This window comes from Gorilla gorilla, chromosome 17 (assembly GCF_029281585.2).
Source record: "Gorilla gorilla gorilla isolate KB3781 chromosome 17, NHGRI_mGorGor1-v2.1_pri, whole genome shotgun sequence".
Taxonomy (NCBI): Eukaryota; Metazoa; Chordata; class Mammalia; order Primates; family Hominidae; genus Gorilla; species Gorilla gorilla.
Genome location: NC_073241.2, coordinates 53,699,957 through 53,726,111, shown reverse-complemented (window position 1 = coordinate 53,726,111; position 26,155 = coordinate 53,699,957). Strand labels below are relative to the sequence as shown.

At 41.7% G+C, this 26,155-nt stretch overlaps 1 protein-coding gene across 3 annotated transcripts; it reads right to left on the bottom strand.

Annotated features, from left to right (window-relative positions):
- Window positions 1–608: 608 nt before the first annotated feature.
- On the bottom strand, window positions 609–19,947 carry HRH4 (histamine receptor H4). Of its 3 annotated transcripts, XM_004059256.5 has the most exons (3): window positions 19,663–19,947; window positions 11,654–11,817; window positions 622–3,838 (listed from the first exon to the last, which is right to left on the bottom strand). In XM_004059256.5, exons 1-3 carry the CDS (start codon window positions 19,853–19,855, stop codon window positions 3,023–3,025), a joined length of 1,173 nt encoding a protein of 390 aa, XP_004059304.1. In that variant the 5' UTR covers window positions 19,856–19,947; the 3' UTR covers window positions 622–3,022. The 3 variants fall into 3 exon arrangements, with proteins under 3 accessions (XP_004059305.1, XP_004059304.1, XP_018869368.1); XM_004059257.4 differs by lacking the exon at window positions 11,654–11,817 and having other exon boundaries at window positions 609–3,738; XM_019013823.3 differs by lacking the exon at window positions 11,654–11,817.
- Window positions 19,948–26,155: the final 6,208 nt, after the last annotated feature.

Genomic DNA, 26,155 nt, shown 5'->3' with positions numbered 1-26,155 from the left:
ATATGGTTTGGCTCTGTCCCCACCCAAATCTCATCTTGAATTGTAACTCCCACAATTCCCATGTGTTGTGGGAGGAACCTGGTGGGAGGTGATTGGATTATGGCAGTGGGTCTTTTCTGTGCTGTTCTGGTGATAGTGAATGAGTCTCACAAGATCTGATGGTTTTAAAAATGGGAGTTTCCCTGCACAAGCTCTCTCTCCTTGCCTGCCGCCATCCATGTAAGAAGTGACTTTCTCCTCCTTGCCTTCCACCATGATTGTGAGGCCTCCCCACCCATGTGGAACTGTAAGTCCATTAAACCTCTTTTTCTTCCCAGTCTTGAGTATGTCTTTATCAGCAGCGTGAAAACAGACTAATATAGTAAATATAATAACAATATGTCTTATCTTGACAGCATCTTAGATTGAATGAAATACAATATATATTTTATATATATATATACTTTAGAAAATACATGTGAATACTTGGGCATGCACCCCCTGAGGTTCAACTGGGAAAAGTTTTCATAGGACCACTCCATTCCATGAATGTTCAAGCCCCCAGTGATCACATGAAATCCACAACTAGTAATTTATATAAATGTTAAAATCAACAGCAGACAAGTAGCAAGTTTATAAAAATGTGTGCATTTATGAGAGTTTATTTCTCAAATTTTTAAAATTATTATTGAATGTTAAACATGTATTTCTCATATTGGACTTTAATGTAAGGCATAAGTGTATATAAACATTATGTACATTTCTAAGCACTCATGTACTTAAAAGACTTGTATTTTAATGTTTGAAGTTAAAGGTTTAAAGTTTCTAAGAAACATGAAAATCACTAAACGGTGTAAGAACTGCAAAGTTATAAAAGAAACACCAATAAAATCTTATCAGAGAGATTAAAATAACTATGAGAAAAATGAAATTTTGTGACAAAGACAGGCAGAGAACACTTCAAGAAAGACAACAATTTAAAAAATTTTTAGTGGGGCATGGTGGCAAGTGCCTGTGGTCCCAGCTACTCCAGAGGCTGAAGTAAGAAGATTGCTGGAGCCTAGGCAGTCAGGGCTGCAGTGAGCTGAGAGCATGCCACTGCACTCCTGCATGGGCAATAGAGCAAGACCCCCATCTCAAAAGAAAATTTTTTAAAAGGACAAAACATAACCAAACTAACAAAATGTGAATCGTCAGCAAAGTATAACTTATACTAACCACATAATAAAGGAATACCTCTGAGCAGTACAATGTAAAATATTGGGCAAATGCATTAAAGACATTAAGTAAATACAACAATATTTTAAAATAATAATTGACATCCAGGCAATAATTATTGTGGTGTCTTGTGCCTATAATCCCAGCATTTTGGGAGGCCAAGGCGGGAGGATTGTTTCAGCCCAGGAGTTTGAGACCAGTCTGGCCAACATGGCGATACCCTGTCTTATCAAAATTAAAAAAAAAAAAATTCCAGCCTGACCAAAATGGCAAAACCTCATCTCTACTAAAAATACCAAAATTAGCCAGGCATGGTGGCATGCACCTGTAATCCCAGCTGCTCAGGTGGCTTAGGCACAAGAATCGCTTGAACCCAGGAGGCAGAGGTTGCAGTGATCCCTGATCATGCTACTGCACTCCAGCCTGGGTGACAGAGCAAGAATCTGTCTCAAAAAACCTTTTTAAAAATTTTTTTAAAAAAATAATTATTGACATCCAGGCTGGGCAACACGGTGAGACTTCATCTCTACAAAAATAATTTTTTAATTATCCAGGTGTGGTGGTGAGTACCTGTAGTCCTACATACTTGGGAGGCCAAGGCAGCAGGATTGCTTGAGCCGAGGAGTTCCAGGCTGCAGTGAGCTATGATTGCATTACTACGCTCCAGCCTGGGAGACAGAGCAAGATGCCGTCTTAAACAAAAAAAAATTTTTTTTCTTTTTAGACAGAGTCTTGTTCTGTTGCCAGGCTGGCAACCTCCGCCTCCCGGGTTCAAGCAATTCCCCTGCCTCAGCCTCCCGAGTAGCTGGGACTACAGGCATGCGGCGCCACCACCAGCTACTTGTTTGTATTTTAGTACAGATGGGGTTTCACCATGTTGGCCAGGATGGTCTCGATCTCCTGACCTCATGATCTGCCCACCTTGGCCTCCCAAAGTGCTGGGATTTCAGGCGTGAGCCACCATGCCCGGCCAACAAATAAAAATTTTTAAAAATAATAATTATTGACATCTACTAGTTCAGTGACTGTATACCAGGTCTATCTAGTTTAATCATGTAGTCTCTTCACCATCTCTTAGCCTTCTTCTTCTATATGTTCTCAAAAAGGAAGCTGATGTGGAAGCTGGAAAAAGAGAACGGGAAGAAATGGGACAAGCCATACTTTCAACCATTGGTGACCACTGCCTATCCCTTGCCTTCTGATCCTGTGACCACCAGGGCCTCCAAAATAACTTCACTGAGGACCTTTGAGAACTGCAGTCATCAGCTCTCTCCTCTCCCACACTACGCTTTCTTCCTTACTGGGATTAGGAATATAAAATCTGGACACACACAGGCGCTCACCTGGGCACATGCCCGTTCCCTGCTCTTGCCAACTCAAATCTACCTCACCCACCCACTGATCAGAACAGAGTTGGGCAGTCCCAGCCAGGAGGTTCTTTTTCCTATTGCATGCTTTAGGGAATGATTCTCAAACTGGATAAGTTTCTATTATGATAAAATAAAAAAAGAGAAATTCACTTAAGACTGTATTATGCATGGAACATAGAAAGAAAATAAAACTGGATTTTTGTAATCAGCATGAAATTAAGATCTAAAAGACAAGGAAGAGGTGAGGACTAAGAAGAATATAGTACTATTATGACTACAAGTTTACAAAAATATTATCAAGTCATAATATTATACTGCTATTATTCACTGGAGTAATTTTCCATTGACTTCAAAGTGCAGATCTGTTGGTAGAATGAAAAGGGCAAGATAAAGGGCAGACCTGATTCATTTAGGTGAGGTTGAGACTAAAATTTACAGAAGTGAGAAAATTGTCTTTAAGAAGATACTGACCGACTGTGTTGTGATGGTAGAGGTTGCTTTTTTATACAAAATATTTTCAAGAAAGCCTTTTGAAAGCGCTTGTGACACAATGGATACAAAAGAGGATTGACAAAGGAATTGAACCACTGAAGCCAAAATGCAATTCTATACCAAACTGATTTAGGACCTGTTGCTGAGGAATAAAATGAAAGGACAATTGTGAACAGAGAATATGGAGCCCAGCAAACAGCAAAAACCCCTAAGAGAATGGCCAGTGACTTGGCTAATCTCCTGGCTCTAAGCAGTTCAACATGTTCCCTTTGGTGAAGAGCTACAGAATCTGATTGGGAGAAGGAACCCATTTTGGCAGCAATTGTATTGCTACTCATCTTGGTTCTTGAGGAAAACATGAGACTACTCTTTCTCCTCTGTCTCTCTGAATGAAGGGATGCAGGAACTTCTGCCGACGCAGAAAGAGATCTCCTTGAAGATAGTCTACCTCTGAATGAGTGTCCACAGATGTTGGAAGAGACACCAGTCAGTCCAGGATGGCTTTGGCACCTACTGAGATGATCACGCTTCCACAGGCTCCAATAAATATTCATGTTGAAATAAGCGACTAAGATGACTGGGATCACGAATTCCAAGAATGATGTGATGGCAAGGATGTACCATTCCGAAAAAAATCCAGGTTCACATTCACTACCTTCATCCTTCCAAGACTCTGAAACTAGAATCATTGGCCCGTTCACTAAGAAGGCCAGCACCCAAACGGCCACCATCAGAGTAACAATCTTCAAGACCCCAGTATGTTGAGTTCTATAAGACACCTAGAAGAAACCAAATTATTTTCAATATAATGAATGTGTATATTGAATGCATAAAGTATCTCATAGATCCTTAGAAATTTCAGGGATGTGCAAAGGATGGAGACATTAACTAACCTGGGTATCACGGTGTGGACCAGGACAGAGGGTTTGACTTCAGTGGAGCCTGGACCAAGAGGCAGCCTTTCTTAATGGTTTTCAGGGGAGAAGACTGTTACCTTCAAGGTTAAATCCCTGAATACTATAGAAAATGTCAAGGCCAGTATGTAAAATAAGAAAGCAGTTTTTCCTAATTGACACTAATCTGAATGTCAAACAACTGAAGTTGGACGCACCTTACCACAGTATTGCTCAATCTTCAGGCTGAGCATGACCAGATCTTTTTAATGAAATAGAATAGTTGATGTCAGAATGCATCACATATAGTGAGGGTAGGTGTTCTTTAATGATGTTTCATCAAATAAAGCAATATGTCTTTGGGAATAGAGATACATATATATAAATAAAGAGAAATGCAGTTTCTCTGAATCACAGCACCAAATCCATTCCTCACTGTGGTCACAGTCAAAAGAGTTTGAAAGCCATTGCCTTATCTGATTCCAGTATACAGAAAGAATCTACTCTGTGGTTTTTGCTGAGACTTCAAGGTGGAATCAAAAACAGAAAGACTCTCATCACTCCCAAGAAGATTAACCACAGACAAAAAGACTTTTTTTTTTAGTTTTTATTTTATTTTATTTGTTTGAGACAGTTTCACGCTTGTCACCCAGGCTGGAGTGCAATGGCGCAATCTCGGCTCACTGCAACCACCACTTCCCAGGTTCAAGTAATTCTCCTGCCTCAGCCTTTTGAATAGCTGGGAATACAGGTACCCACCACCACACCTGGCTAATTTTTGTATTTTTAGTAGAGATGGGGTTTCACCATGTTGACCAGGCTGGTCTCAAACTCCTGACCTCAGGTGATCTGCCCACCTCAGCCTCCCAGAGTGCTTGGATTACACATGTGAGCTACCGCACCTGGCCCAAAAAGGATTTTTAAACCTGCTGCAGATAAATACTACATTGCTATTAAGCATTACCAAGTCACTTCTTGGTGTTTGTTTGTTTGTTCATTTGTTTGTTTGTGACAGGGTCTCGTTCTGTTGCCCAGTGCTGCAGTGCAGTGGCACAATCACAGCTCACCGCAGCCTTGACTGCCTAGGCTCAAGTGATCCTCCTGCTTCAGCCTCCCAAGTGGCTAGGACCACAGATGTACACCACCACACCCAGGTAAATTTTTTTGTTATTTGTAGAGATAATGTCTCACTATGTTGTCCATGCTGGTCTCGAACTCCTAGATTCAAGTAATCCTCCTGTCTTAGCCTCTCAAAGTGCTGTGATTACAAACTTGAGCCCACCCAGCCCACCCACATTACTTCTTGATGCGAGTGTTTCCACCTGACAAATACAATGTCAAAGCTGTGACGACCAGCCACTTTGAGAGATATGACTGTGGCTAGTGCCACCATCTTTTTTAAGGATGAAGAATATTCTAACTCCTCTTGGTCACAAGGACAGGCTTCTATAAAGGAAAATGAGATTCTATGAGTGAGGACTGCCCTCCCATCACAGGACCCGCAATCCTTATGTCAATCCTGAAATCTTTAATAATGTCTTCTAAATCTAAAGACCCCTAAGACCAATCACTCTATGAGGTATAAGGAACTCTTTAAGGTGACCTGAAACAGACAACCTCTCTGAACCTCATTTAAATCAGTAAGGTTTCGGCCCAGCACGGTGGCTCACGCCTGTAATCCCAGCACTTTGGGAGGCCGAGGCAGGCGGATCACAAGGCCAGGAGATCGAGACCAGACTGGCCAACATGGTGAAACCCCATCTCCACCAAAAATACAAAAATTAGCCTGGCATGGTGGCTCGCACCTGTAGTCCCAGCTCTCGGGAGGCTGAGGCACAAGAATCACTTAAACCAGGGAGGCAGGGGTTGCAGTGAACCGAGATGGAGCCACTGCACTCCAGCCTGGTGACAGAGTGAGACTCTGTCTCAAAAAAAAAAAAAAAAAAATCAGTAAGGTTCCAAGGTTCCTTTCAGCTCTCATGTTCCATGTTTCTCTGATTTCCTCACTCACAGGCAAAAAAAATGGATCTACCCATGAAATTGGTACGTGCTTCCTTTTTTCTATTTCTTGTGTCATATTTGTTCTGTGAGATTTTAAGTCTCGTTCTGCAATGGTTTCTCATGGTTTAAAGGGGTGCAGCATTGCCTAGCACTCTTTCTTTGATGGATCCTACAGGCTGAGAAGACCTCTATTGGCTGGAGGTAAAAGAAAGCTAGTTAATAATTTAAAAATAAAAACACTAAGTTTTCTTTTTAACTGTAGGGAGGTGCACTTGGTTGTTTTTTTTTTCTCTCTCAAATTGCTGGTCTTTCTGAGGCTAAGCTAAAATGCATATGGTGCAGACCACGAGCTCTCACATGCGATACACTTTTTTTTTTGCCTTCTGCTTCCTGTGCCACTAATTAATACATCTCTTGCACTAAATCTAATGATTATGAAGATGGTAACAATACCCAGATGGTGCTAAAGCTGCATTTAGTTTTTTAATTGCTCTGCTCAGCCTTGGTAATGATATAACACAATATGTTGGAAAGTGATCTCTCTTCCATTATGCATAAGGTCAGTTGAGATAATGGACAGCCAAGGAGCTGTGAAGAGGATGCTGATCTGTGCATCTCTGGGGAGCATATTTGAAAGACGGACAGCTCAAGCATTGCTTGAATCCGGACCCAGGCTGCGTGGAGTGGTATCCCTGAAATCCCGCAGTGGCCTAGCTCTTGCCCACTACAGAATATGCCCATTATTCAGGACACTGTCTCTTACCTTACTTTTTTCCCGCCCCAATAAAATATCCACACCTTCTGTCAATCAGGTTTTTTTGGTGAGGCCGAGCGGCCTACTAGAACTTGTTGGTGTTCATAATGAGATGGATTTCAGGACCATTCTAAGTGCCTGTTGTGGGTTAAATTATGTCCCCCAAAAACGTGTGGTGAAGTCCTAAACCCCTCAGTACCTGTGAATGTGACCTTATTTGGAAATATGGCATTTGCAGATGTAATCCAGTTAAGATGAGGTCATACTGAATTAGGGGTCACCCTGTCTAATATGTTCTCATAAGAAGAGAAAACAGAGACACAGACACAGACCCAGGGAGACAACACCACGTTACAACAGATGTAAAGACTGGAGGGACGCATCTACAAGCCAAGGAATGCCAGGGGTTGCTGGCAACACCAGCAGCTAAAAGACAGGCACAGAACAAGGTGTCCTGGAGCCTTCTGAGAAAGGATGGCCCTGTCAGCACCTTGATTTCAAATGTCTAGTCTCCAGAACCGTGACAGAATAAATTCCTGTTGTTTTCAGCAACCCAGTTTGTGGTCTTGTTTTGGTAGCCCCAGCAAACAAACACAATGCCCCAGAGTGTCCTCCCACCCATGAGATTTCCTGTGGTCTTGATTTTACTGTCAAGTTTCTTTCTTCATCTGCAGGTAAAGAAATACCTTTCTTTTACTATCTTAATTCTGTATACTTTTTTGTACTTTTTTTTTTTGAGACGGAGTCTCGCTCTGTCGCCCAGGCTGGACTGCAGTGGTGCGATCTTGGCTCACTGCAGCCTCCGCCTCCTGGGTTCAAGTGATTCTCCTGCCTCAGTCTCCCGAGTAGCTGGGATTACAGGCGCCCGCCACCAAGCCCGGCTGATTTTTGTGTTTTTAGTAGAGACTGTGTTTTGCCATGTTGGCCAGGCTGGTCTCGAACTCCTAACCTCAAGTGATCTGCCAGCCTCGGCCTTCCAAAGCCCTGGGATTACAGGCATGAGCCACCACGCCAAACCCTTTTTGTACATTTTAATTCCCATTCCCTCCAGCTACCATGAAGCCCTGCTGTTCTCCTTCCCCACCCAACTCTGACTTCAGCCACATGGAATCTGCACCTCCAGAAAACCTCTCTGAGGACTGTAATCATGTGCTCCACCTGCACTGGGCTTTTCTTTTCCAAATTATTGTCAGATTTCCATTTCCCAGGCCACCCATCCCTTTCCCCTATCACACTGTCTCCTGTACTTTCAGCTACAGTAAGAGTTCAGCTTCCCCACTGCTACTTCCTATGGGATCCCAGTGTCTTTGAAGGCTTCCTTCTGTTTTCACACGGCTGCATTTGAACTATTCGCCAGCAGAGGTACAAGGTCTGCCTGAGCACCCCTGCCAGCATCCATACATTCATTTGTGGAACCCTATGTATTCTACTCTGTGCTGTGCACTGGGGACCCAGGATCTAGCCAACCCATCCCTCACCAAGTTTACAGCCTGAATTGCCAGGGGAATTACTCGAGGCAAGACCAGGATTTAAAAACAAAAAACAGGCCGGGCATGGTGACTCATGCCTGTAATCTTAGCAACTTGGGAGGCTGAGGGGGGCGGATCACTTGAGGTCAGGAGTTCGAAATCACCCTGGCTAACATGGCAAAACCCCATCTCTACTAAAAATACAAAAATTGGCCAAGTGTGCTGGCACGCGCCTGTAATCCCAGCTACTCAGGAGGCTGAGGCACAAGAATGGCTTGAACCCGGGAGGGGGAGTTTGCAGTGAGCCGAGATCATGTCACTGCACTCCAGCCTGGGCGACAGAGCCAGACTCTGTCTCAAAGAAATAAAAATAAAAATAAAAAAAAACAAAAAAACAAAAAGAAAGTCTACATTCCCCTGGGCATCATCCTTCATCTCTCTGTAACCTCTAAGCACTTTTCCCAACTGGGTAAGCTGTCCCTTTTCTGCCCACAAACCTGAGAGTAAATTCAAAAGCTGGGACATCTAGAGAAGGAAGCCCTAGGAACATCCAGTGGAGATTAAAAAGAAATGTTAACCCAGAAAGAAAGGAAATTTTGAAAGTACAAATGGGAAAGATTCTGAATTAGAGCATTATTTTTCAAACACTTGACTGTGATCTAAAGTAAAATTATATTGTACATCACAACCAAGCACACAGATGGAAGTATTCATAAAATAGTATTTACTTTTATTATGTACAAGATAATCTGAAGGTTTCTAATCTTTTATTTTGTTCTATTCCATTTCTTTTTTTTTTTTTTTTTGAGATGGAGTCTTGCTGCGACACCCAGGCTGGAGTGCAATGGTGCAATCTCAGCTCACTGCAACCTCCGCCTCCCGGGTTCAAGCAATTCTCCTTCCTCAGCCTCCCAAGTAGCTGGGATTACGGGCAAGCGCCACCATGCCTGGCTAATTTTTTTGTATTTTTAGTAGAGGCGGGGTTTCACCATATTGGCCAGGCTGGTCTCCAACTCCTGACCTCAAGAGATCCACCTGCCTTGGCCTCCCAAAGTGCTGGGATTACAAGCGTGAGCCAACATGCTCAGCTGTTCTATTCTGTTTCCTTCCATATTTTTTTAATGAAAAAAAAAAAAAGGTCACAACCCACTAAATTGATTTCATAAATCAATAATGGGTCAAGGCCAGCAGTTTGAAAAATATGAGACTATAGGCATTTGAATTGTTAATCCAAGCTGATCTGCACTCTCCGCATACAATACAAACTGCAGTGGTCCCTGGCGCCAATGAAGTATGCGACGCTAAGGAGGAGACATAGCTGGCTGTCCTCCCACATCCATTCTCCCCTCCTTCCTGACTATGTGGTGGCTCGACTAGAGTTTCCCAGCTTCCTTTGTGGCGAGATGGGACCATGTGACTAAGTTTCACCAATAAAATGTAAGTGGAAATGACTGTGTGACTCTGCACTACTTGGTTAAAAAAAAAAAAAAAAATCCCTTGCTGTGGACTTCTTCCCTTTCCTAGAATCTAGTATGACAACAACCTGACTTTGGCCATGCAGAGGAGGAGAATGGACTAAAGCAGAGGCCAGAAAACTACTGTCCGTGAAACAATATGGGCTAGGCGCAGTGGCTCATGCCTGTAATCCCAGCACTTTGGGAGGCAGAGGCAGGTGGGTCACATGAGATCAGGAGTAAAAAACCAGCCTGGCCAACACGGTGAAAGCCCATCTCTACTAAAAATACAAAAATTAGCCAGGCATGGTGGCATGTGCCTGTAATCCCAGCTACTCGGGAGGCTGAGGCAGGAGGATCACTTGAACCTGGGAGGCAGAGGTTGCAGTGAGCCAAGATCATGCCATTGCACTCCAGCCTGGGTGACACAGTGAGACCCTGTCTCCAAAAAAAAAAAAACAAAAAAAAAAAAAATAGAGAAACAAATGTGGCCCACCACCTGTTTGGGCAAATAAAGTTTTATTGGAACAGAGCCAAGTACACTTTTGTATATATTTTCTATGGCTGTTTGGGGGCTACAATGGCACATTTGAGCAGTTGCAACAGAAACAGTAGGTTCTACAAAGCCAAATTATTTGCTCTCTGGCTCTTGATAATGAAAGTTTGCCAGTCCCTGCCCCAAAGGGTGCAGAGCCACCCTGCCAGCAGGGTTCCTGGGTGAGTTCCTGGAGCAGAGAATCCACTCTTTCATGGACTGTTACGTAAGAGAAAAATAAACATTTATCTTGCTTAAGCCTCCACATTTTGGAGACTCTTTGTCACAGCAGTTTATCTATGCCTGATCTAATACACCTTCCAATCCTGTCAACCTCCAGCTGCACAATCGTCCCAGGCTAGAGCTGTCACTGTCCTCTCAACACCCCAGGACAGCACTTAGTCCATTGTACTGAAACGATTTGTTTCTGGATCTGCCTCCACGTAGATGACTATGCTCGTCAAAAATACAGACTCACACAAAAAAAGAAACAATAGATACCGGGGCCTACCTGAGGGTGGTGGGTGGGAGGAGGGAGAGGATCAAAAAACTACCGATCAGATACTGTGCTCATTCCCCGGGTGACAAAATAATCCCTACACCAAAACCCCCGCGACACGCAGCTTACTCATGTAACAAACCTGCACACGTACCCCCTGAAGCCAAAACAAAAGTTGGAAATAAAAATGAAATGGAGACTCTGCATATTCACTTCTGTATCCCAGCACTTAGCAAAATGCCTGTCACACAGTAGTCCCCCAAATAGTTGGGTCCCTGAGAGGGGAGTGAAGGAAGTTTCCCATCTAGGCCTCAAAGGTTTCAGATCACTGCCCCACATTTCTATGGCCCCCTTGTCCTTACTTCAACCTTATTTTCTCTTTTGATCCATTGCTGAGAAATTCAGCTGACTTAAAAATTTCCACTAACTCGTAGATGAGGCTATTCCAAATCTTGAGTAAGTTCCACCTTTCTTGGCCCAGGTTCTAAAAGGGCATGAGGACTTGATCTTTCTGGCTGGTCCCACTGTGTAAACTGTAGCTTCCCTATATACTGTCTTTTCGTTTGGCCATTCAGAATTGATTTTCTCATCACATTTCAAAGTATGGGATTCTTTCTACTGCCCTCCAAGTTCCATTCCGAGGAATAGATTCAGGTCATATACTCCATATGTCTGTGGAGTAGAACCCATAAACCTGTCATGAATGTCATGTCTATCCAATCTACTATAGACTTAGTATACCAGTTGGGACAACTCGCCTTGGGTTTTCTTTGATTCCTTCCCATTTCAATGGCACACAGGTGAGTGAATTATCCAAGTCACACAAACTAACAACCAGCAAGAACTTTATGCCAGACAACAAAAGGATAGGGTTCCTCTAAGGCCTGTCGATTAAATTAACAATTAGGCTTAAAAGAATTTTTGCTTGAGGACACATCATGTACATTTACATAATCTTCTAAGGGGGATAAATTAATGTTTTGACTTACAGCATTTGAGACTGACAGGTATCGATCATAGCTGATGAGGACAATGTTATATACAGATGCTGTACATAACAGATAGTCAGCAGTGAGCCAAAATACACAGATTTCCTTTCCAAAATCCCATTCGAACAGCGTGTGAGGGATGTACAAAGGAATGGAGATCACACCTGCACAGGGAAAACATAAGTGTAAAAACAACGCACATCAATGAACACAAATGGGCATGTTTTAATGGCTACACAACACAATGACATATCTGAATTCACTACAAATGATTCGTCTCTAATTTAGAAATTCATGGTATTTCATCAAGCAGCTCAGGACTGATTTTCTACACACTCCTTAAACACCATTTTTAGAAGAGGGGTCATGAACATTGCACAGTGGGCCCTCTTTATCCATGAATTCTACATCTGTGGATTCAACCAACCACAGATAGAAAATATTTGGAAAAAAACTGCATCTGTACTGGACATGCACAGACTTTGACTAATGGTAATGACTTCTGGTCATTATTCTCTAAACACTACAGTATAACAACTATTTACATAGCACTCACATTGTCTTTGGTATTATACATAATCTACTGATGATTTAAAGTATACAGGAGGGGCCGGGCGTGGTAACTCATGCCTGTAATCCCAGCACTTTGAGAGTCCAAGGTGGGTGGATCACTTGAGGACAGGAGTTCGTAACTAGCCTGGGCAACATGGTGAAACCCCATCTTTATTATTAAATATAATAATAAATAATAAAGTATATGGGAGGATGTACATAGGTTATATGGAAATACTACAGCATTTTATATCAGGGACTTCAGCTTTCTTGGATTCTGCTATCTAAGGGAATTCCTGGAACAAACCCCCACAGACACCAAGGGGTGACTGTACTTTCAATGGCTCCCTTCTACTTTCCAAATTAAGTACAGGTCTTGTATTTCTAGCCACAGGCAGCATAAATCATCTTTACTTTTTTCATGCTCTAACCCCAACAGGATGGACCACCCTTCCCCCAAACACATGGCACATTTTCACATCTCTTTTTTCTCTGCCAACATCATTCTTTCTTCCTAAAATATCCACCTGTCTTCTACTAAAAAGTCAAATCAGGCCGGGCACGGTGGCCCACACCTGTAATCCCAGCCCTCTGGGAGGCCAAGGCAGGTGTATCACCTGAGGTCAGGAGTTCAAGACCAGCCTGCCCAACATGGTGAAACCTCATCTCTACTAAAAATACAAAAATTAGCTGGGCATGGTGGTGCACGCCTGTAATCCCAGTTATTCAGGAGGCTGAGGCAGGAGAATCGCTTGAACCCGGGAGGTGGAGGTTGCAGTGAACTGAGATGGTGCCACTGCACTCCATCCTGGGTGACAGAGCAAAACTCTGTCTCAAAAAAATGAAAATAAAAAATAAATAAAAAGTCCATTCACTTCTTTCTCATTTTTCACTGAGGCCAAAAAGTGACCTCCTCCATGCCCTCTTTCTTGGCGCTTCCTCAGGGAAGTGACCCCTCTGTCCTCTGCACTTTCCTGGTTCTTTGCTCATCTTTCCCTCTCTCATGCATTAATTACATTCTACTTTTATATCATAGTCATCTTTTTAGTCTGTCTCTCCTGAGGATTAGGGTCATATCGCAAATCAATGTTTGTATTTCCTGCAACCTCTAGAGTTGGCCAATGACTTGTACATTTCACTTAAATTAGTAACAGCTAATATGTCTTATATAATTACCATATGGCAGACCCTGTGCTGTGTGCATTGCAAATGTCACCTCATTTCATCTTCATAGAAACTTTGTGAGGAAGGGACCATGCTGAGTTAACAGTTAAAGAACCTAAAGCTCAGAAAAGAGACAATTAGACCAAGGCCCACTCAACTAGCAAGTGGAGAAGATTGCATCTGAAACCAGGGATTGTGATTTCAGAACCTCTGACTTTACCTACAGCTCTTCACTGCATGAACAAATAGATAAGCTCTACCACAGTGATTCAGCCCAGCATAGAAACTGCTTAACTGAAAAGTGACGAAACGAGCTTCCTTTTCCTTTAGCTTTTAGGGGTTTTTAATTGCATTGGCATTTCAGACAGGTGTGATTAGTTGCTAAGAATATGAGCTATTAAGTGGAAGCTGAGATGAAATCTTACTTTGTTGAGTTACTTCAAATGTATCAGGTACTTCCAGGAATTCCCATTTTTTCATGAGAACCAAATTAGTCTATTATTAAGAATAGTAAAGATAAAGGGAAAGGAAAAGAAGAAGGAAAGCCTGCATTCTCCAAAAACAAGACCACATGAGGCTATAATGGCATGGTTTCAGAACCAGTGGAAGGTAGTGCTAAACCCTAGTATTCTGTCCCTAGGTACAAGACACCACAGAGATGAAGAGTTGTGTGGTCAGTTCTTATATGTAGTTTAAATAACCTGTTTGTTTCATGTTTCAATTATATTTTTAATGATAAGTAAACTTCCTTAGGGTGCCTTTCATCTCCAGGGTATGTGTGTGTATGTCTATGGTATAAAATAGGTCACTGGCTGAGAGTGGTGGCTCATGCCTGTAATTCCAGCACCTTGGGAGGCTGAGGCAGGTAGCTCACTTGAGCTCAGGAGTTGGAGACCAGCCTGGGCAACATGGCAAAACCCTATTTCTACAAAAAAAAAAAAAATACAAAAATTAGCTGGACATGGTGGCACATGCCTGTAGTTCCAGCTAACCAGGAGGTTGAGGCAGGAGGATCATTTGAGCCAGGGAGGTCAAGGCTGGAGTGAGCCATGATCACGCCACTGCACTCCAGCCTGGGCAACAGAGTGAGACCCTGCCTCAAAAATAAATATATATATATAAAATAATATAGGTCACCAGGTCCACTTGAGGTAAATCAAAGTATCCCCAAAACAGACATTTATTATATTTCAGCCCACGGTTGTGGCTTCCAATGTTCCCAACATGAGTATTTTCAACACTGGAACTCATTGCTTTCACAGAATGAGAAAGAAGAGATACTAGTAATGCATTCTAGACACCACTGACTGAGAGGTTCAGGGCAGGGGGTGGGAGGTAAATGCTCTTTGTCACACGCTTTCTGATTTACGCAAAAGAGGAAAGGTGTGTTCGAAAGCCTAGGAGCTGCTGGAAACAGTGGTTAGCTGAAGACAGGCTCTAGGATATTCCTTTGGTTTTCATAACCCCCACTGTGCTGTCACCCTGCATTCTAGGTAATGCTTCCGTACTTGTGTCATGCTCAGTTCCTCTGTCTTGTTGAGCAACAGAGATGTCTGTGGCTCATTCCGAACGAGTTGCAAAAAAACCGAATCTGAACTATTTCTCTAATATACCTACTCTGAAGTGTTTCTACACCTTCGATTCTGGAATTGTGTTTTTGGGTCAAATGGAGTTGATAAGTAAAACTAAGAGCCAGTTTCTTGAAAAGATTAAGACAAAAGTAAAAGAAAACAAGCTATATGCCCCCACCTCCGCAGTCCCACTCCTACTTCTTACCCCTCAATCACTCCACCCCAGCCATTCTGGCCTCCAATGCACCACCCACCCTTCTGCCTCAGATCCTGCGCACCTGCTGTTCCTTGGTGTGAAATGCTCTTCCCCCAAGGGCGCCTTCTGTTTGCTCAAATGTCTTTCCTTTTTGTTTTGTTTGTTTTTTGACGCAGTCTGGCTCTGTCACCCAAGCCGGAGTGCAGTAGCATGATCTCGACTCACTGCAACCTCCACCTCCTGGGTTCAGGTGATTCTCCTGCCTCAGCCTCTTGAGTAACTGGGATTACAGGCACACGCCACCACGCCCGGCTAATTTTTGTATTTTTAGTAGAGATTGGAGTTTCACCATATTGGCCAGGCTGGTCTCGAACTCCTGGCCTCAAGTGATCCACCCACCTCAGCCTCTCAAAGTGCTGGGATTACAGATGTGAGCCACCACGCCCAGGCTTCAAATGTATCTTTCTCAGTAAATTCTAGCTCCAAGGTTTAAAATTGCAGCCCCACTCCCAGCACACTCCCTTTCCCTCCTCTCTGCATTTTTTTCAGTAGCAATTATCACCCTCTAAAATACTACATAATTTGTCTTAGTTATTTTTCTTGTTTATTTTCTGTCTCTATGCCCCTGCTCCCAGTAGAAATAGAAGCATCATGAGGGCAGGGATTTTCACGTGTATTTTTACTGCTCTATCCCCGGCACCTCAGAAAGTGCCTGCTTCAAAAGAAATAATTGTTGGATGAACAAATAGATGAGGATGGAGAAGCCCAGTTTGCTTTAAAATTGCCACCCATCTGGCATCATCCCTTCTTTCTAAGCTAGCTAAGAAGCTACATCTTCCATGAGAAAATGACAATCAAAAGATGGCAGGAGCTAAAATCCCCAAGTAAATCCTTTGGGCCGCCAGAGGAATGTGTGGATGATGGTGAGTGCACAGAGGGTGTTATGGCCTGAATGTGTATGTGCCCTCCCCAAATTCACATGTTAGCTCTAACCCTCGATGTGGCTATATTTGGAACTAAGACCTTCAAGGACAAAATTAAGAGTAAAACAGTTCATAAGAATGGGGCCCTGATCCAATAGTGTCCTTATAAGAAGAGACAACAGAGAGCTCACTCTCTCTCTGTGCGCACTCAGAGAAAGGCCTCTTGAGGACGCAGGTAGATGGCAGCCGTCTGCAAGCCAGAAAGACAGCCCTCATCAGGAACCAAAATTGGCCAGAATCTTGATCTGGGATGTCCCCAGCTCCAGAACTGTGAGAAAATACATGTCAGTTGTTAAAGCCACCCAGTCTAGGGTATTTTGTTACGGCAGCCTGAGCAGATAAATACAGAAGGCCAGAAAAGAGTCTTGAACTCAGGCATACAGGTATCAAGATAAATTCTGCCATCCTGAACACTTGGTTCAGGCTCTGATAGCAGCAACCACCTTTATCCCCTGAAGATCCTGTCCAGCCATCTGTCACATGGTCATGTAGGCCACAAATGCCAACACAACATGGGGATGAGAAGAAAGGACCCACAAATGGAAACACTGGTTACATGGTAACACTTTTATAGATATTGATGTAGATATACATAGTATGTTTCCCAAAATAGTATACAGATGAGGTGTATTTATATAATGTCTGGTATAGCTAGTACTAGAATTTTTCCTCAATAAATCTTTGCTCTCAACAGTAAATTCAGCCTGAGAAGCTAGCAACTTGGGTGCCACAAATTTAGATTCTCCGCAGAGGGCCAGTTCTGAAACCTGGGGGGAAGAGGGCATTCAGCCAGCAAAGCCACAGTTCCAAGCACATGTGAGGGTCTAATCTGCCCTGCCATGGTCACATGGCTCCGGAGCTCTGGATCTCATGACCCCAAATGTTAAGAATCAATGGCTTACAGCTGCAGAAAACCTCTCACGAGTTCTGCCCTGCATGCTCACCACGTCCACGCCTTCTTCCAGGCTGAGACAAAAGGTTCATTTCCCAGCATGGCAAAGGAGAAAGAACAGCACTGGCAGAAAACTTGAATCCTGTTACAAAAAGCTCCCAGGGACTGTGTCATGGTGAGCCCTGCGTTAAATATGCAGACCTCTGGATGAAGCTGGCAGGAGGCAGGGGAGATGTGAGGGATGAGGCTGGCAGGCAGATGAAAGGAGACTCTGACCTGCACCCAACTCCTTTAATCAGGAGCAAAAGAAATTATCAGAATTATATCTTCACCCACCTGCTGATGGAGGAGATCACCAGGACTGCTGAATAACTACATCTGCAGGGCCATTTTCCAAAGACAAGCTCAAGCCCTTGTGGGTCGGACTGCCATGATGCTGGCCTTGGGCCAGACATGGAGACATTTTTACCTAGAACCATCTTGATTCAAAAGCTTCAGGCCCCAGGCTCTCTCAGCTGTCTCCCCCTTCCCACCCTAAAACTGGGGCAGTCAGGGCTTCACTCCCTTTGGGTTAGTAAAAGCACATCATCTATTTTAAGTGATGACTGTCATCTAAGAGTCACAAGATCCTGTGAAGAAGGAAGAAGCAAAGGATACATATATTTATAGTGGAACTTTCTCTATGTTCACATAAATAAACTCGTGTATTTGTACATGTTTATGGGAGCACAGAGAATGATGTGGAAGGATCTACATCAAGCAGCAAATGTTGGTTACCTGAAGGGACAGAACTGAGGAAACAAATGTGGAGATAGTACATTTTTTCAATACTTCTTTATGGGTTAGCTGCCTTTATCTGTCATTTCTATGCCATGACTCCTAAATCAATCTCCCCAACTAGAATTTTTCTCCAGAACTTTCAGTGCAACATCAGAACCAGAGCTGTCCTGCCCAAATACTTCCTGTTTCTTTGAAGAGCACCGTACCATTCTTAGTCTCAGAAGCCCAATCTTTAACTCAGCTTTCTCTTTTCCTGCCCAACCACACCCTTAGCTGCTCTGCCTGTTGGCCTTCCTTTCCAATCATCCTAGCTCAGGTCCTAACTGCATGATTTCTGCCTAGATTGCTGCAGGATCATCTCTGAAACCATGCCGCCCCACACTCCAGTTTCCCCATTTCCTATGGCTCTTCCGATGTCTCTAAAGTAAAGCTTTGATCTGTTCAACCACTCTCCTGTTTTAAAATCTTTAAATCTCCACAAGGCCTGCTGAATAAATTGCACTCCACACTCACGCTGGTATTTAAAGGCCCTCACTTTATAGATTTCATCTTCATCTCTACGGCTCCCCTGCACCTATCTGCACACCAGCCAGCTCCAAGCTCACTCACCCTTAGGAAGATAAGCACAATGATTTTCTACCAGCATGCCTTTGCTCATTCTTGGAGCAAAGAATCCTTCGCCCTATCTCTGACTATGGAAATTCTATCCATCTTTCAAAGTTCATGTTAAATGCCTTTATTCGCTAACTAAACGTGCTTTATCCCTCCTCCAAGTGACCATAGCACTTCTTAGGTCTTCATGGGGTCTCGTGTTACTCTATACTGCTATAGTCATTTCTGAACATCTCTTGTCCACTCTTCTACATCAAAAACTTACTGGAAGAGACTAACCTAATCTTCTATAGATCCCTTGATTACCTAATAGTGCTTGCATACCTAGCAGTATTATACAGGCTAGATACTATACTAACATTTGTGACCTAGATTAGGGTTGACCCATATCTGCAGAGAAATTAAAAAAAAAAAGAGAGAACTAACATTTGTTGAGTAACAACTGTATTCCAGGGAATGAACTAAGTATTTTATGTGTTTATTTCACTTTAACATAAATGTAAGCTTTATGTAGTTATAAACAAAAATAATCTGAATATGCCAGATTAAATTATACTAGAAACTCCTGTAAAATAGTATCATCAGCTGACATTTCTGTACATCTACTTATTATGATAAGCATTGTTTAAAAATAAGAAGCATCAGGCAGTGAAAAATTATAAAGTGCGTGTTTTCAGAGAAAGTTGGTTTGACTTCTATGGTCTCTTAACGATGATATAATGCTATGATATCATATTATATGCAAGGCAGTTTACAGTTGGGTATATTTTACAAAATTCTATGCCATATCATTAAATTAATACTATTAATCATATTATTTAATTGATCTGAATATGCTATTTTCTGATTGCACTGGTTACTAGCATATACATAATTTCTTATTACTCCAACACTGTGATACCAACAAAACCACATTTACTTAAAGAGGAATACTTATAAGCCTAAACATACGAGGAAAATAGCACCAGAAACAAGTAACTCTTACATTAAAATTTTGGAGCTGTACTGGACTTATCTTTATTCTATAAAAAGAAAATAAACTGTTTTCAGCTGAAAATTCCCCTACCACACTGATTTACATACGTATAACATTCCCTTACAGTGCCATATAGCCCCCTCCAAAATTTAATACTTAAACTTTTTGTGTTTATTTTTCCCCAGTCATATACAGTCCCCTGAAATAACAAAAGCTTATTTTAAGGTTTTAGAAATAAATTAAAATCGGAAAAGATTGTCTTAAATAAAGACATATAACTTACCCACAAAGAAGTCAGAGATGGCCAAGTTAAGAAAAAAATAACTACTTCGATGTCTAAGGTTTTTGTCCACCACAAAAGCTAAAATGACCAAAGCATTTCCTAGCATTATAGCAAAAGCTACTAAGGACATAAAAAATGCTAAAGTAACACGAGTGCTTAGTGATAAATTGATAGTGCTATTAGTATCTGGCATCACATCAAATGATGAAGAAGGTCAAATTAGCAAATTAATCCAGCCAGACAATTCTGACAAGTGTGTTTTCTAATCACATACCTAAAATGTGTAGTCTTCCACTCAAAACAACACTGTTTTAATCTAATGCTGATCTCATAGTACTTCCTGATTCTTGATAAAGTAAGCTTGTGGTAACAGTTTCCCTTTAACTGACACCGAGAAAGTATTTCCAAAAAACAGTGAAATGTTTTACCTTAAACATTTTACTGTGATTCATCCATCTCCATTATTAGAATAAAATCATGTAATATCTATAAAATATAATCATTATACAGGAAATAAATTGGGCTCACACAAGGTTCATTTTTGTTGTTGTTGTTGTTGTTGTTGTTTGGAGATGGAGTCTTACTCTGTTGCCCAGGCTGCAGGCCACTGATGTGAGCTCAGCTCATTGCAACCTCTGTCTCCCAGGTTCAGGCGATTCTCCTGCCTCAGCCTTCCAAGTAGCTGGGATTACAGGCACTCATCACCATGCCCAGCTACTTTTTGTTATTTCTTGTAGAGATGGGGTTTCACCATATTGACCAGGCTGGTCTTGAGCTCATGACCTAAAGTGATCCACCCACCTCGGCCTCCCAAAATGCTGGGATTATAGGCATGAGCCACCACACCAGGCCATTTTTAAAACTCGTGTAGATTCAGTTCAATATTCTCATCTGGCCATGATGGAGTAACAGGGGCTGAATTTCACAGTCCCATCTGAAACAGCCAAAAAACTAGATAATGGTTTTCAAGGCACTTGTCATTAACAAGGAAGGATGGTGATCCCTGAGAGAAGGGATGAGGTCTGCAGTTGCCCCACCTTACTATCTTGAGAGTTCCCAGGGCATGGGCAGAGAGGGGAAATCCAGGCAGAGCCCAGGAGACTCCCTGGGATGAGGAAATGGAGTTGAGAGTACAGGAGTACCACAGAGGATTCTGAACTGCAGAGCCACACTGAGCAGAACTCCAGAGATCTGCAGAGGACCCCCTTCAGGTATTCACCAGAGTACTGATTAGCACTTGTGGAGGAACTGTTTTTAGGCAAGAAAAAGAACCACTCAAAAATATTAGAGGCAATAGTACCCAATGCTCACAGAGGGCTGGTTGTAGTGCCTGCTCCCATTAGCCAAATGGAAAAAGTTCCTAATTCATGGGACGTTGGGCAGTATACTCAGAAGGGTCTTGCCTCAGTAGTCAGGAATAATTAGCCCTATACTAAATATTTCTTGGGTTCTTCCTAGCAAATCTTAAAAGCAAAACCTGAAAGGATCAAACTGTTTCCAAGTAGCTTAATTGCAACCCTGAACACAGCTCAAGAATATTTATATAACATAAAAATATCCAGTACCCAACAATGTAAAACTTACAATGTCTTAAATCCAATTAAAAATTATCTGACATGCCAAGAAGCAGGCAAATGCGATCTATAATAAGGGGAAAAACATCAATCAATTGAAGTCAACTCAGAAATCACACAGATATTAGAATTAACAGACAAGAACATTAAAATAGTCAGACGGAATATGGAAAAAGGAAAATGGAATATAGCTGTATTCCATATTTTCAAAAAGATATGTAAAGATATAGAAGATTTTGTAATCAAACATCTAGAAATAAAAACTAGGAGGTCTGGACTAAACATAAATTGGAAAGGATTAATGGCAGAGATTGCAGAAGATAAGATTAGTGAACTTAAACATGTAATGATATAATCCACCTACAATGAAACACAGAGACAAAAGAGATTTTTTTTTAATTAACAGTGTATCACTAAGGTAGAAGACAACTTCAAGTGACTTAATATATGTCTAATAGGAGTCCCAGAAGGAAAGGAGAAAGGAAAGGACAGAAAAAAATTTGAAGAATCAATGGTTAAAACGTTTCAAAATGTGATGAGAAATATAAACCAAGAAGCTCAATGAACCCCAAACACAAGAAACAGAAAGAAAACTACACAAGGTATATCAAATAAAATTGCTCAAAACCAGTGTGAAAAAGAAAAGCTTAAGAACAGCAGGGGTTGAGGGGGGACACATAACATACAAAATAAGAAAGGTATGAGTGTCAGCATGTTTCTCATCAGAAGCAACAGAAGCAGAAAAACAGTGGCTGCAATATCTCTCAAATGTTGAAAGGAAAAAAAACTCAACCTAGAATTCTATATTTAGTTTAAAAAAAAAAGTTTCAAAAACAAAGACAAAATAAAGGGTTTTTAGATATATGAGAGCTGAAATAATTCACCACCAGCAAACTTGCTCTACAAGAAATGGTAAAGGAAGTTCTTCAAGCAGAAGGAAAATGATGCCAAATGCAACAATGACTCTACACAAAGGAAGGAAGAGTAACAGAAATGGAGATTTTCTTGCTGGCCCTCCTAATAGAACATAAGTTGCTAAAGGGCAGAGACTGCACTTTGTTTCATTTTGTTTTTGTTACTTTTTTGTTTAAGTATATGTATAAGTCACAAATTGATAATTGATTAATTTTTACAAGCTGAACATAACCATGTAACCACCACCCACACCCTTTTCCAGTTACTCAGCCCTCATGGGTAAGCATTATCTGGACATTTAAAAACATAAGTTGATTTTGCACATTTTTATTTTATAAATGCAATTGTACATTCAAAAATTATATAAAATACTTCTTCATATATATTCATTCTATGTGATCCACATTTGGTTGATTAAATTATTTAAAAATCTTTGCATTCTGCTCTATCATAATTTATTAATGCCATTTGCTTATAAATTGATTAAAATGAAGATAAAAAGCAATTAATTGTTGTATTAGTCCATTTTCACACAGCTATAAAGACATACCCAAGACTGGATAATTTATAAAGAAAAGAGGTTTAATTGACTCCCAGTTTCACATGGCAGGGGAGGCCTCAGGAAACCACAGTCATGGTGGAAGGGGAAGCAGGCATGTCTTACACGGCAGCAGGCAAGAGAGAGCATGTGAGCACACAGCATGGGGGAACTGCCCCCATCATCCAATTACTTCCCTCCCTCGACACATGAGGACTACAATTCAAGATGAGATTTGGGTGGGGACATAGCCAAACCATATTAATTACATTTTCCCTTTCTTAATAATTTCACTGGGGGGAAAAAAACTATTATTTCTCATGTGCCAATCATAACCTGAGCCAGAAACTCCTTTACTGTATAATTCCAACTAATATGTATTCATTAGATATCCACTTCAAAAGCAAGACCAGAACCAGATTTTTTTAAAGGCAAATACCTGAGTTCAGAACCTACATCTTTTTCAGTTTAAAATTCACTGCCAAAAAGATGCAGTTTCCCACAGGAGGAAGACTCTGAGGAAGCAAGGGGCAAACTGAGATTCTCCCAACCCATCCCATTCCCCTACCTCAGACTTGAGAGTAACATAGAATTTTGGAAAACTTCTACCTTTTTTTTTGTTTGTTTTTGAGACACAGTCTTGTTCTGTCACCCAGGCTGAGGTGCAGTGGCACAATCTCAGCTCACTGCAACCTCTGCCTCCCAGGTTCAAGCAATTCTCCTGCCTCAGCCTCCTGAGTAGCTGGGATTACAAGTGTGTGTCACCACGCCCGGCTAATTTTTGTATTTTTTGGTAGAGACAGGGTTTCACCATGTTGGCCAGTCTGGTCTCAAACTCCTGGCCTCAATTGATCTGCTCACCTCAGCCTCCCAAATTGTTGTGCTGGAATTACAGGTGTGAGCCACCATGTCCAGCCAATTTCTACCTTTTTAACTGATCTAAACTGAAGATTAGTTAGATCGTAGTAAAGTCAACTGATGGCACTCAGTTTACTGCTCACATAGGCAATGACATGCAAAATAACATTGTATTCAATGGACTTAAATTTATCACTTTCAAAGTCGTGGGTTAAAAGGAAACTGAAATGAATAACAAAAGTACCTGTTTAAGAAGGTGGGCATAACAAAGAATCAAATGACTAGTCCACAAGCCTGCAGCTTTGTATTTTGCAACTGTAGGTAAGGGGAACTAAAAGTGAAATTCCATTAGGTAAATGATTATATCTGTTGGTGGAATTAGGGAGAAAGAGATAAAGAACAAAACAAGTATTTGCATACAATCTTCCCTACTTCACCTCTATTTTCCTTTTCAATAATGCATCTGGTAATCCTTGCAACCAGGGCTACCATTAAGAATCCCAAAATCCACGTCGGGCATGGTGGCTCACGCCTGTAATCCCAGTACTTTGTGAGGCCAAGGCAGGCAGATTGCAAGGTCAGGAGATTGAGACCATCCTGACTAACACGGTGAAACCCTGTCTCTACTAAAAATACAAAATTAGCCAGGCGTGGTGACATGGACCTGTAATCCCAGCTACTTGGGAGGCTGAGGCAGGAGAATCGTTTGAACCCAGGAGGCGGAGGTTGCAGTGAGCTGAGATCACACTACTGCACTCCAGCCTGAGTGACAGAGTGAGACTCCATCTCAAAAAAAAAAAAAAAGAATCCCAAAATCATATAATATTCCAAAACAAGGTAATATATATATTAATTTGAACCTAAATGCAAAAATTCCAAAGAGATTGATGGTATGGATTATCTGTTCCCTGCACTTTGCCAAGCTGGGGCTGACTATGCAAATGTTTTGTTGCTTCATGGAAGGATAGTACCCTTTCTTCATATTTATCCAGTGTGATCCCCTACTATTAGGAATGACCCCAAAGGGAAACCCTGGAATATCTCATCTTGCTACCAAAAATATGGGCTAGTCCAGTGACAACCAGTGGGACCTACTTTAGAGGGAAAGGTTTGGATTTAAATTAATGATAAAAGGAAGAAAGGTGAAATTGTTGCTGAGGGAAGGGTAGTTACAAAAGGGAAAATCTAATATACTTTTGGTGCCTTGAGAGAATCTCAGAGCAAAAGAATAATATTCTCTTTTAACTTTCACTTAGTGCCCCTTGCAGTAAAGGATTCAGTTTTCCAAAACCTCTTTCTGAAAAATCAAGAAGTAAGCAGTACAGAAGCCAACTCAATGAATGAAACATATACTTCTGAGAGTGGTCTTTATCCTCAAAATGGATGAGCAGATAGCAACTCTGACTATAACTATCTGGAACAATACAAATATGACTATGTCCTTTGGTTTCCATTTCATAGGATAGAGCTATGGTTGAAAACCTGAATTGGGAAGCAAACTATGGACTATATATCCAGTTGAACCTGGAAAACACTGATTACCATTAGTCTAAATGAACATTGTGCAACCATTGATTGTGATAACAAAAGTTTAAAGAAGGTACTGGGATATGATGGAAGACGTTCATCTTCGGCATGTCCCATCTGTCAAAACATTATGTACAAAAATAGCTCTTGCTCCTGTTATTGGGGATGGAAAGCCATAAAGAGATGGAGGAACAATTGAGATACTTGGATCACTGAGAAAGGAAAATGATGAAATCTAATTTGCAGGATCAAGTACTGAGAATGAAAAATCAGGAATTCTATGTGGATGGGCATGGGAAGCATTATGGTATACCCAAATCAAAGTCCATTTAGAGGACAGGCACAGTGGCTCTCGCCTGTAATCCCAGCACTTTGGGAGGCTGAGGCGGGTGGATCACTTTAGGTCAGGGGTTCAAGGCCAGCCTGGCCAACATAGTGAAAGCCAATCTCTACCGAAAATACAAAAATTAGCCAGGCCTGGTGGCACGTGCCTGTAGTCTCAACTACTCATGTGGCTGAGGCATGAGAATCACTTGAACCCAGGAGGCGGAGGTTGCAGTGAGCCAAGATCATGGCACTGCACTCCAGCCTGGGTGACAGAGTGAGACTCCGTCTCAAAAACAAAAAATCCATTTAGCAATGAGTACTACTCATATGGCTTTAGTTTGAGGGAGTCAACATCGTAGGGTCCAAGTTTATTTCCTAATTATAAGAAAGAAGTTAGTACTCAACATCAACAGTGGGTCTGGTGGATCAAACTGCACTGGCCTGCTTCATATAAGGGAGACTTCTGAGAATTCAGAGCTAGGCTGAGAGGAATCGATGAAGAGGAATTTCCTTTCAATGAGGAAAGATATTTTGAAGAGGAAAAAAAGAAAAGACTACTTGTATAAGCAGAGAGACTGCAAGACATGCTCCTCTAGGAGGAAAGACAAGGATGGCAACTGAAATGACGACACAGCACTGACGGAACGGGTCTTGCATTAGAGTGCACAGTAAGACCATATGCCCAGACCAAGTGATGGGAATGTGTTTGCATATCACACAGCTGGGTTACAAGATATCTTCATTCAAATGGAGT